General features: G+C 34.8%; 1 protein-coding gene across 2 annotated transcripts; it reads right to left on the bottom strand.

Annotated features, from left to right (window-relative positions):
• Positions 1-7424: 7424 nt before the first annotated feature.
• Positions 7425-11360, bottom strand: LOC120260567 (probable carboxylesterase 18). 2 transcript variants are annotated; one of them, XM_039268067.1, is made up of 2 exons: positions 10257-11360; positions 7425-7636 (listed from the first exon to the last, which is right to left on the bottom strand). In XM_039268067.1, exon 1 carries the CDS (start codon positions 11343-11345, stop codon positions 10266-10268), a length of 1080 nt encoding a protein of 359 aa, XP_039124001.1. In that variant the 5' UTR covers positions 11346-11360; the 3' UTR covers positions 7425-7636; positions 10257-10265. The 2 variants fall into 2 exon arrangements, with proteins under 2 accessions (XP_039124001.1, XP_039124002.1); XM_039268068.1 differs by having other exon boundaries at positions 7426-7592.
• Between the last annotated feature and the right edge of the window lie 2180 nt (positions 11361-13540).

The raw sequence follows: 13540 nt of genomic DNA, 5'->3' as shown, positions 1-13540 counted from the left end.
GTTTCTTGTGATAAAACTTTAACAAGAGCAAATTCACTAACTAATTAATAAGTAATTTTCCAGTGTTTTTATATGTTATTAGTGTTAATTTCATAATTTAAAATTGCTTCCATACAGTGATATACATCCACCCAAACACATTAAAAACATATATAAATAATTTTTTTAAAAAATGGATAAACCACATGCATTAATAAAGAAAAAAAATAGAGTCCACTAAAAGTAAAACGACAACAAAAAAAGAACAGAAGTAACAACGGAAAACAGGGGAAAAACGAAAGCAAAAAAATAAAAGGTCACTCACGCCTTAAAAAGGGTAGCTGGAGACCACGTAAGCAAAGTGGAAATACTCCAACTGAGCACCGTCTATATCTATCTGTCCACTAAAGAACTTTAGACTACGCTTAGCTACTGAAACCGGTCCTTCCATATTGGCCCTTCTAGTAAATGTATAAATACTTAACTTATTCATATAAAAACTTAAATAAAAAATATATCAAAAGACATTAATCAATTTTTCGTAACGCGGAAATGGTAGAGAATGGTCTCCATATTAGAGGTGGGCACGGGCCGTTCGGCAACCCGGCCCGGCCCGGAACCGGCCCACCGGGTCACTGACCCGGCAGGCCGGTTCATGGACCCGTAACAAGACCGTACTGTAGACTGGCCGGTTACGGGTTGGGCTTCTCCCAACCCGTGGCCCGGCGGGTTGGCCCGCCGGGCCAGGCCCATATTAGAACCGGGTTGCAACCCGGTTCCCAACCCGCCGCCCGCCCAGCGGGTTGGGAGCCCGTTGAAGCCCAGCCATTGGGCTTCAACGGCTATGAATTTAAAATTCATAGCCATTGGCAATTTTTATTATTATTATTATTATTATTATTATTATTATTATTATTATTATTATTATTATTTAATTCAAATTTTTTATTCTCAGGATTTTTTTTTTAAAATTCTTACAAATTTCTATATATACCCCCACCCCCCTATTATTTACATTTTACCAAGTATTACTCTCTCCCAACTCTCTACTCTCATGCTCTCTTAATCTCCTACTTTCATTCTCTCTTAATTTCATTCTCTCAAGGCATATTATTTAGATTGTTGGAGTTTAATTATTTCAAGTCAACATTATCAAGGCTTAATATTACAAGTTGGACTCTTGGAGACTTGGAGTGGTGCAAATTTGGATTTTCTCTTAATTTTTAACATTTCAGAAGTCCCCAATTAACAAGGTTGGTGATGGTTTATTTATTTTTATGTTTAGTTATAGTTTCTAGGCTAGTCTTATTTTAATCATGCAAGTATTAGTTGTATTCTTGATATATTTATTTTAATTATTAGTTTAGACTTGTGGTTTTTTAAAAGAAATGCATGAAATTATTATTTGTAGTTTTGGTTGACTTTTTTTTATAAATATTTGGACGAAATTATTATTGTAGACATGAATAAAAGTATTAGTTGAAATTGTAGATATTTATTTTAATTATTATTTTAGACTTGTGGATATATAAAAAATGCATGAAATTATTATTTGTAGTTTTCATAGAGATGTTTTTTTAAATAATTGTATGAATTTATTTTTGTAGACTTGAACAAAATTATTAGTTATATTCTTCATATTTATTTTTATTATTAGTATGGATATATGACTTTTTAAAAAAATACATGAAATTATTATTTCTAGTTTTTGTAGACTTGGTTTTTTTAATATTTGCATGAAATTATTTTTGTAGAGTTGAATGAATTTTTGCATTTATGATATTTATTTTTTTATTATTAGTTTAGAGTTGTGTTTTTTTTGAAAAATGCATGAATGTATCTTTTATGGACTTGCATGAAATTATTTTTAACTTGTGGGTTTTTAAAAAGTACATGAAATTAATATTTCTAGTTTTTGTAGACTTGGTTTTTCTTTAATATTTGCATGTAATTATTTTTGTAGAGTTGAATGAATTTGTTTTTTTGTTTTTGCATTTATGATATTTATTTTTATTATTAGTTTAGAGTTGTGGTTTTTTTTAAAAATGCATGAATGTATTATTTATGGACTTGTATGAAATTATTTTTAACTTGTGGGTTTTTAAAAAATACATGAAATTAATATTTCTAGTTTTTGTAGACTTGGTTTTCTTTAATATTTGCATGTAATTATTTTTGTAGAGTTGAATGAATTTTTTTGTTTTTTTGTTTTTGCACTTATGATATTTATTTTTAATATTAGCTTGCCCATGAGTGACGTGGATACTCAAGAATCTGAACTGGACTCCGACATCATTGTGGATGTCAATGAAATTGTTATTGATACTAGGAGTCAACTTGTTGAATTATATGATAGTTATTGTATTAGATATAGTCATATAGTTCCACAGGTTGCACATGAGGCAGTAGGACAATCTAACAGTGGTGGAGGAGAATCATTCCGGCAGAGGCAAGCAAAGAAGAAACCAAGGGGATCACAATATACAGAGCTCGACTTGTACTTAAACATTACCTTCCAGTTCTCAGAAAAAATCAACACAGACATGACTTTCAACGTCCTCAACTGGTGGCAAGGTAATGAAAATCCGTACCCCATTCTTTCACTAATGGTAAAGGATATTTTTGTGTGTCCTATGTCTACAGTAACTTGCGAGCAGACTTTTAGCGCAGATGGAAACATGTTGGATTCGACACGTTTGCAATTGACCCCACAAAATATTGAAATTCAAGTTTGCGCGGATGACTGGAAACATGCTCAAGTTCGGCAACTTGAAGCAGAACAAGGAAGTCCAGATGCTAGTGATTTCTTCTACACAGATAACATGATGAGCACACCTGGCTCAACAGTCATTGAGTCCGACCAATACCTAGATGGTACCGATTACACTGTGTAACAGAACTACGTGGGCTTTGATTCCTCTCAAACCCAGGAGGATACGTAGGCACTTGATTCGGCATGTAAACGAATTAAGTCCAAGCCATTTATTTTCAAATTTAGTGTAATTTAAAATTTTAGTGAAATTTAGTGTAATACGTGGGACATCTCTTATTTTTTGGAAACTTGTGGTCTTAATTGATTCATTTTTTTAAGAAAATTTTCTGAATTTTTTCCTGAATTTTCACAAATTTTCTGTATTTTTTTCGAATTTTTTTATGAATTTTCTGTATTTTTTTTTGAATTTTTTTAAATTTTTTTTTGAGGTGGGCCAATCGGGCCGGCCCGCCAGGTTGGTCATGCCCGTCGGGAAACTTGGACGTCGGGACCCCGGCTCCGTGGCTCGGACCCCCGAGTCGGAGGGCCAACCCGGCCCGGCGGGTTCTACACCCAGCCGGGCCGGGCTCGGGTCGGTAGGCCGGTGAACCAGACCCGGTGGGCTGGGCCCGTCGGGCCCAATTAACCGGCCCATGCCCACCTCTACTCCATATGGGCTTCATTGATTGTTCGAAATGTGTATAGCTGAATTAATAGCTGAATTAATGGCTATGAATTTTAAAAAGAAATGCTTGACTTGATGGAGAGTTGGTTGTACATTTCTTGGGCGAATAAAAGGTGAGTGTCAACATGAACCCAAAAAACCAGGTGTGCCATCAATTTCATGGTTGGATGGTGAAATGGTACTGATGGATGGGAAAGAGGTGCGGGCGAACCCACTAGAGACCCGTGAACGCCAGCATAGCCTCGGTGGAATAAATGCGGGATGGGGCCGCGCTCATGTGGGCGCTGGAACCACCCATACACAACCACTATTCACAACTCCCAGAAATGTGCCCTCAGCCGAGAATCAAACTCTCACCACTCGGTGAGAGCTCTATCGGTGACCCGTGTACCAATAGACCCAAAGGTCGTATATCCATTCATTGATGCTATCTTCTTTAGTTTCTTGTTTTTAAGGGTAAATTTGTTTTTTATGGGGTATCAAACTATGATTTTTTTTTTATTATGAGAGCTGAGCTTTATTTTGAATTAAAATAGTTATTTAATTTTAATTTTATTTTGCCAAGTTGTTATTTTTGCCAAGTTGTTATTTTATAGATTTTGATCTATTTTTTTTATGATATGGATGCCAAAAATTTTCTGTCAATATATGCATGACACACTATCGGCCCAATTGGCAATTATATCTCATATGCTGGCAGAAATTTCTAACATTAAATCATCAAAAATAGACCAAAATCTTTCGGGTGACTATCCAATGAAACAAAATTAAAATTGGGTAATCATTTTAATTCAAATTGAAGTCTTGGACACCAAAATAAAAACAAATCATAGTTTGGTGCCTTATCAAAAAGTTTACTCTTTTTTAACATTTATATATATATATATATATATATGAATGGCACATGTTTCTTAACCTATTTGCACTGGATTTTCTATGGGAGTTATTTGCATCTTGCTAAAAAAACTGATTCGAAGCTCATGTCAAGCAAGATGAGAGTACATGTATTAATATATTAACTTTATATCTGTGCACACCTTTAACACATGACTTGCCCACACTAAAAAAATTTAAATATATACCTACATAGACATTATTAGGAAGAAAAATTTTAAATATATACATACTAACATACATAGACAATATTTAGAGATGTCAACGGGGCAGGGATTCACCGGGGGATACATTCCCCTGCCCCGACCCCGAAACTATACTCCCAGACCCGAACCAGGCTCCGAACCCGAATACAAGGAATTTTTTCTCCATCCCTATCCCCGCGGGGATTTTTTTGGGTCGGGGATTCCCGGCCCCGATTAATAAATTAAAATATTATTATTATTTAAAATAAATTTTATAAAATATTTGCTAAAAATACCATAAAAATTTTTAAAAATTGAAAAACTCATTTTACAAATATGACTTAACACAAAAAATACTCACTCAATAAATTATTTATAAAAATTATTAAAAAAATGCAATATAGTTAATATATGTTTAGAATTTTATTTAATTTTTATGCTAATGTTCATTTAATTATTAATAATTTTCTAAATAAATATACGGGGTTTTTCTAATTTTTATTTAGATATTTATAACATGAAATATTATATATATATATAATATTTAAATTAAATATTTAATATTTCTGGGCAAGGGTGGACGGAGAGGATACTAGAGAACCCCTTTTATGTCCATGACCAGTACACCAATTTTATTCTCAAATTTATCTATTAATGATATAAATATATATTTATAATAATTATATAAATAAGGGAAAATTATTTTTTAGTTCCTGAAAGTTTCAAAACATCCCATACACACCCTCTGACATTTGAATTTGCTAGCCAGTCCTCCCTTTTTGACAAACTTTTATTTTTCAATCACTGACGACAGTACTTTTTCAATTAATGCAATCTTTACTAAGTTAGCTTTTATTCTATTTTTACAAACACGTACTTCCCGCTTTAAAAATATATAGCTTTCCATTTAACATCAGCTGTTTCCGCTTTAACCACATAAATTTTCACTTAACATATAAAGACATTTCAGATTTAAAATTTGACTTTTCCGCTTTAAAATTATTAGTTTCCGCTTAAAAATTTGCTGTTTTACTAAACTACATGTTTTCACTTAACATATACACACATTTGCTTTTAAATTTTCGACTTTTCCGCTTAAAAATTATGGCTCCGCTAAAATTTGGTGATTTTTCGCTTAAAACCGAGAGTCAACCCAGCTTAATATCCACTACCTTTACGTCAACATCAATCACCTTTACGTCGGGAAAGCTCCCGAAAAATAACTGCTGAAAAAGCATGATCTTTTAATACTCAAAAGCTACGGCTTTTTGTGAATCACCGAACTTTTGGAGTGACTTTTTGTCTCATTTCCAGTGATAAATAAAATAACTAAATATATTTTTTTAAATAAAAATTCAGTTTATAAAAGGATTTAAGTGATGTATGCAAATCTCACGTAAAAGTTCCTTGATAATATTTGTTCAGAGTAAGTAGAGTGAAGTAGAACAAAAACTCTATCTTATAACTCAAAAACTACTCAAAAATTGTTGATTCTCTCAGCTCAGCACGGAAACAACTTGCTTTTTGTGGCTTTTTGTTGTCACTTGTCTCTTTATGCTGCATCACGTGCGTTTGGTGAGTAACCTTCTCATCCACAACTCCCATCATCATCATTATTATTATTATTTTAAAATCATTAAATAAAACTTTAATCTTTTTCTACTTTAAAATAAATCATATATTTGTTATATTTCTTTTCACAAAAGATAACCAATGTTCTCCAAATATCTTCCTGTCTATTTAATATATATATATATATATATATTGTGTAACTGGTTTTTAATTTTTGTTTTTTTCCTTTTTGAAATCTTTTCTTTAATAATTTTTATTGGCTTGTTATTTAACATAAAAAGAATACAAAAATATTTTTTTACAAGGTGCAATGATTTTTAATGACGTATAACACAGATAGTTTAATATATATTTTTTGAAGAAAAAGCAAAATTATTTTTTGCATACTTTAATTTTCAAATATAACTCACAATATAGTTAATTAGAAGTTTAATTGAATAGCTCATACAAAATGAACCTCAAAAGAACACATATTCAATAAATTTTTAAGTTTAGCGGTTTTGTGCCTTTTTTTGTCAAGTAAAAAATAAGATGAAGAAATTTTAAAAAAAAAATATTAAATTGGATGAAAAGCTGTTACATTAGTTTAATTAATATGAATCAAAATGAAATATTATGAAAATTAAAATTTTATTTTATTTTAATTAATGATCATTAATTTTAATAAATTTAATTTTAATTGATTAGTTTTTATTTTTGTATAAATGAATATGATAAAAACATACCCAGACATGAAATTAATATTTACATAAATTAAGCTTCAAACTTTGATAAGAACACGAATATCCAAAGTAAGAAATCCGATGGCAAAAAACAAAAATCATCAAAAATTATTATTATATATATAATTATAAAAAATATTTCGTATAATAATAAAAAAGGGAAAATAAATTATAAGTCCTCGAGAGTTTCAGAAACATCAGGCAGATCCCTCCTGACATTCTGAATGCTAGATGCTTTTTCTTTTTTAAACGAACTACTTTTTCAGTTCATGCATTCTATTTTGCAACATGTATTTTCTGCTTAAAATGTATAGTTTTCATTTAACATGGTGTGTTTTTGTGTAACATCATAAATTTTCACTTAATATATATAGTATATTTTCGTTTAATATTTAATTTTTCATTTAATATATAGATCTTTCTCTTAATATTAGCTGTTGTTTTCTTAAAAACCGAGAGTATGTTTTTATTAACGCTCACTACCTTTTATAATGAGAAGACAAAAACATCATGGCAAAAGAATTTTTTGGAGATGTTCAAATAATCTGTGAATAAATGAAATTTGGAGGATTTTTAGAAAATTTACATTAAAAAAAATTTATTGAATAATTCATGCATAATACATTTTACATATTTAAAATTTTGATTGCACTGAATTTTTAAAACAATATATAAAAAAAAAAAAAGAGTAGTACAGCGTCCAAAACTGAACGACAGTGACATAATTGACATCAACTTGAGAGAAATTTTGACGCAGATTCATTCAATAACTTGCCCTCATGGTTTTGACAACTCTCACGGAACTGCGACAGCATGGAGGCACATTTAAGTTTGTAACAATGGTAAGCTGTAAATGGCACAACATCCATCACACGCTGAATTATTATTTCAATTTAGCAATTGACTAATGCACTGCTTGCTTACTGACCACTGAATTTGATGGTTGTTCAACAACCACCAACAATATTTATATAAAAGTCCCACTTTACATGCTACCATGCTTTAGTAAGCATAGGATAGTATGCAGGGAAAGTATATATAAACCACCCATTAGGGTAAATTTTTTAGTAAGTCACTAAACTTTGATTCATTTTTACTTTGATCATTGAACTTCAATTTGTATCAATTTGATCATTCAACTTTAATTTGATTTCACTGATAGAAGAATTAAAGTTAATTTCTACCTCAAATAAATGAGTACGTCTTTACCATACTGATCACTTTTAATAGATTTAATAACGTGTTGTGAGGAGCGTGACTGGATTTTCAGACATGCATGTAATTAATCGAGATGAAATCTTTAATTTATCGTCTTATTGAAATTAAATTAAAATCGGTATTTGACCAAATCGATACTAAATCAAGTCTACGATCAAAAATAAAACGAAATACAAAGTTTTTGAATGATTTCCTAAAAAAATTTAGCCCCACCCACTATAAAGCATCACTCCCAGAGTATCAATTATATTATCCGGTTACCACTTCCATAATAAAAAGTAATTTATTCATTTATAAAAATGACAAGCACTACCGCAAATATATATATATATATAGTGACTTTAAAAATTTATTAATTCAATTAAATATCATATGAGACCATTAGAATCATACTATGAAGATTTTCAAAAATCAAAATTGAATTAATAAATTTCTCCTCTCATAAAATTTTTAGAAGAAAAATAACATCCTCCCACGTAAAATTAAATAATAAATAAATAATACATATATGATATTTTTATAATATTATAAAATACTGGATTATTAATCTAAAGATTCAACTTAGAATTCACTTATTCAACAAGTAACAATCAACCTCATTAGAGAATGATTGTTACACTTCTAAGAATTGTATTTCATTTTTTTCTGACTTACATTTTATTTAAAAATATCAATAGAATCAATTCAAATGATAAAAATTTAAATTATTTAAACATGTAGTTTTAAAGTTTAAACCTTTACACATTAAAAAAACAATCAAGAAGAGATTTGTCCTTTATAAAACTCTATTTTTAAGGAAATATGAACAAGCTAATGAAAAAGATTGGAACTCTCAACTTGTTAAGGAAATGAACTACCATCAACTGCTCTGTGGGGGTGGTGCCCTCATAAGATGAAATTGATAGATATTAAAAAAAAATTATTTAATTTCATATCACTGACACTAATATATAACAAATTAAAAGAAATTTATCAAATCATCATCAACTGACCAACCGTAATCAAATGCACTGACTAGTCAGTAGAAAATCACACTAAATTAATAAAATTCTAATTTATCTTTTTTTTTTAATAAAAAAAAAATTCAAACCCATGTGAACTTTGTGAGTAGGGATAGCAACAGGTCAGGTCGGGTGCGGGTATTACCATATCCGTACCCATACCTGATACCCCACTAATATACCCGAACCCGAACCCGAACCCGACGGGTTTTAAAAACCCAAACCCACACCCTGCATCTGACGGGATGAATCGGCACCATGCATACACCCCCGCCCTAAATATTAAAAATTAATAAAAATATATTATTTTTTTATAAAAAGTAACTTTAAAAAGTAATTATAATTTTTTATAAAATAAAAATAAAAATAAAATAATTATAAAAATTACAAGACTCAAAACAAAGAGGAAAAATAAAAAACCCTAAATTATTAAGTTGTAGAACATATTAGTATATACACATATATATATTATATAAATATTTTAGTAATTTTTAATTTTCGGATCGGTACTGCGGGTTGACGGGTCGGAGTAGAATTCTCATACCCGCATCCCGCACCCGCTTTCATACAAGTCGGGTTTTACTCGAACTCGACCCGAAACCCGGTCAAATCGGGTTTTACCCGTCAAACTCGGGTCGGGTCAGGTTGGGTCGGGTATGAGTATTATTGCCACCCATTTATCTTTTTATAATTAAAAAAATATAATACTCAAATTGGTGTCTCTATTTATTTATTTATTTATTATTTTTTTTGAGAAAGGTGACAAGCACCGGAACCAAGGGACGAACACGTGGGGGAGCAATGCTCACCACCGAATTGTGCCCTCACTTTGCGTTAGATGGGGATCGAACTCAGTGAGGCCCACGCCCGACACTCGGGGAGCTAACACCCTGAGGCGAAGTGAAATCGGGCACGAATAGTATACTGATTTTATTTTTTTCTCTTTTTGGGCTTCTTTTACCTCGAAATATTCCTAAATAATCTCTATACTCATTTTTAAGAATAAAAAGATTAAAAACCAAAAACAGAAGAGAGAAAAATAGAAATAACAATCAGGTATTATACCTAATTAAAAACATCAAAATAATTTTATTCTTATTTCATGCTGAAATATTACCTAAATTCTTTTTTTTTGTTCCATTAATTCATTTTCCAAAAACCCAAACAAAACATAATTCACTAATTCAGAATTAAAACTAGAATGAAAGATAAGGGAGAAAGGTAGCAATCCGTATAATAGTAGCATACCAGGCGATATCAGATGTTGCTATTGATCTCTTGCTTCTTGGAATGTGTTTCAACGAAGCTCTTCATCTCTCCGATGAACTCCGTGCTCAGCTTCAACTCCGGGAAGATATAGAAAGCATGAATCGCATCAGCGTACTCCAGAAGCTTCACCTCCTTCCCCCTCTTCCTCATCTCCTCCGCGTACCTCCTCTGCAAATCCTGCAACGGATCCCACCCTCCGATCACCACCATCGTCGCCGGGAACCATTCCCCTAGCTCCGCATCATCCTTCGGCCCGAATACATTCGCCGTCGGATGGTCCCGATCTGAACCTTCCGGCAAGAACGCTTTCCAGAGCCAATCCGTTCTCTTCGTCGACACCAGTGGAGCTCCCTCGAGCCGGATCTCGGCCGGGGTCCGATCCTCACTGCCGAGGAACGGCTGGATGGCCACCAGTCCTGAGATCCGAACCCTAGCCCAGGGTTTCGAATCTTGCTCCGCGGCCCAGAGACGAGTGACGTGGTGAGCGATGTTGCCGCCGGCGCTGTCGCCGGCGAGGAAGACGTTGGATAGATCGGCTATCGCAGAGGCATCGGGGTCGAATCGGTCGAGTTCGGAGGAATCGAGGAAGCGGAGGGTGTCAAGGCCGTCGATGTAGGGTGCGGGGTGACGGTGCTCCGGCGAGAGACGGTAGTTAACGGAGAGGATGATGGCGGGGAGCTTGCGGGCGAATCGGCGGCAGACGGCGTCGTAGGCGAAGGCGGAGGGGGAGAGAAAGGCGAAACCGCCTCCATGGAAGAAGACGATGACGGGGAGGCGGTTGCCGGAGGGGGAGGAGGGGACGAAGAGGCGGAACCAGAGGTTGCGGGAGGGGTCGACGGTGATGTCGGCGGTGCGGACGCCAGAGGAGAAGCGAGGGTTAGGGGAGGAACGGAAGTCGAAGAGGTTGAGGAGGCGGCGGTTGACGGTGCCATCGGAGCGGCAGGCGGAGTCTGTGAGGGTGCTGAGGAAGGAGATGGAGATGCGGGTCTTGAGAGGGAGTGAAGGGGATGATCGGGGCTTTTCCGTCATTTTACACCACAAGAGATTTGATATGGTTTGTGATGGCATGGTAGGGGTGGGGTGGGCAGTTTATAGGGACGTTTGACACTGTGACGTGTGTGGCTTTTGAAAGAATTTCACAGTTTGTTTGTTTGTTTGGCGCGGTTTATTAATTTAAAAGTAGATGCAATTGTAATTACAAGATATTTCAAAATCTGGTTTTTGATTAATTGTATTTGAGAAATTCAAATTAGTTAGATATGTGGTGGTATGTGATTTGGTTGGATTTATAACCACATCGAAATTAGACATAGTTCAATCTTCTGCATTTTAAAATTCTCACATGTGTTGTCATTTGAGACTCAATGAGATCATGTATATATATATATATATATATATTTCTTTTTTTATCTTTTTATATTTCTTAAACCAAGATCTTGGCAAGACATCAAAATTTTTAGATCATTGATCTTATTTTTAAATTAACCGGTTCATTTTTATTTTATTTTTTATTTTTATTTATTTATTTTTTTTTTGAAAAGGTGGATAAACCACTTCAATTAAAATAAAGAAAAAATACAAACATCCAACAATACATCTCCACTAGGCAGGACAAGAGGAGGCTACAACAAAACCAAGAACCACAAGAAGTGGAACTGCAAAGAAGACACAACAAAAAGCAAGAAAAGCGAGGCAATGAATCGACCTCCAACACTCCTCCCCACCGTTACCTCCTAACCAGAGTGCAAATCACGACCACCCTCCAATATCTGTACATCCCCTGAGCCCTCCACCCGACGTCATCGTGGAACTCCAAGCTCTGGCTCCGATAGTCGACTGAGTGCTCCTCCAATTTCTGTCAGGGACCCTCAGTGAAATTGTAGAAATCCAAGTTAATAACATTCGGTCAATCTTTAGGATAAGAGCATGTGCAGAGACAACAGTAGCATTAAACATGCAATTATTTCTAGCCAGCCAAATGTTCCACACAATCGACTTCACCACTAAGTCCCCAATATCCCTACAATCAGGTCTGACTGAAGATCTCCACCTATCCCAAATCAGGTGCAAGGCACCAGGTGGACCCAGTAGATTGAGTAATCTACCGAAGTACCACCACACCTGCCTTGCCAAAGAGCAATGCAAGAAGAGATGATCAACCAATTCAATAGCAGCTTGACATAGGACACATGTAGCCGTAGGAAGCCGATTACATCCTCTAGACGCAAGTTTCTCCAGAGTGAGGATCTTATCTTTCCAAGCTAACCAGTTGAAAATATTAATTTACTTCGGACACAATCTCTTCCAGAAGAACTTTGCCAATGGACAGCGCAGTCCCTCGTCATTAAGAAAAGAGTAGAAGGATTTACCTGAGAAGCAACCATTCCCAGTAAGCTGCCAACTCTTTGCATCTCCAAGCACCCCGCCTTGCGACCTCCAGCACTCTCTGTATATCCTCACACCAACATCCTCAGAGAAAGGGTCATGATATAGCAGGGCCGAAAGATCACGCAAGATGCCATTAGGCCGATGCGCTCTACTAAATGCCTCCGGCCATAAGTTCATAGGTGCCCTACCATCTAGCCAACCATCTTTCCAAAAAAGAGTCTCCTTCCCCGATTTAACATCGTGTAGAATACACCCTCTTAAAGCTGGTAGGCTTCTCATAACCCCTTTCCAGAAGAAAGAAATCCTTCCCGTTTACCTGGGGAACATGTTCCAGCGGGACATACTGTAATTAAATTGTATAACCTCCGCACCACACCAAGAGGTGTTAGTCATGAATTTCCACTACCACTTTCCCAAAAGCGACTGGTTAAAATTACTTATATCCAAGATTCCCCAACCACCTTGGTCGCGAGCCTGACAGAGGTTATGCCAACCGACAAGTCTACAACTTGGGTGATCAATGTCCGCACCTGACCACAGAAAATCACGGCGGATCCGATTGATCTCCTTAATGGTCCAGCATGGTAACCTGAATAGCGACATCTAGTATGTGGGTACCGCTGTGAGCATCGAATTAATCAACGTGAGGCGCTCACCAATGGATAAGTGCTTCATTTTCCACGAAGCCAATCTCTTCCGAATCTTAGCGATGAGACTCTCCTAGTCTTGTTTCCTTGGCCTTCTCCCCGAGATCGGGATACCCAAATATGTAACCGGTAACATGCCCCTTTCGCAACTTAATGTATCCGCCGCCTCCCTCTCCGGAAGCTTCCCCAAGTCAGAAGTAAATAAGCAAGTTATCGAAAAATTTGTAG

The sequence above is a fragment of the Dioscorea cayenensis genome, chromosome 5 (genome assembly GCF_009730915.1).
Source record: "Dioscorea cayenensis subsp. rotundata cultivar TDr96_F1 chromosome 5, TDr96_F1_v2_PseudoChromosome.rev07_lg8_w22 25.fasta, whole genome shotgun sequence".
In the NCBI taxonomy this organism is placed as follows: domain Eukaryota; kingdom Viridiplantae; phylum Streptophyta; class Magnoliopsida; order Dioscoreales; family Dioscoreaceae; genus Dioscorea; species Dioscorea cayenensis.
This window is presented reverse-complemented; position numbering and strand designations above follow the sequence as displayed.

Bases quoted from the DNA above. Each gene is read 5' to 3' on its own strand.
- LOC120260567 (XM_039268067.1), bottom strand. From the start codon at position 11,345: ATGCCATCACAAACCATATCAAATCTCTTGTGGTGTAAAATGACGGAA.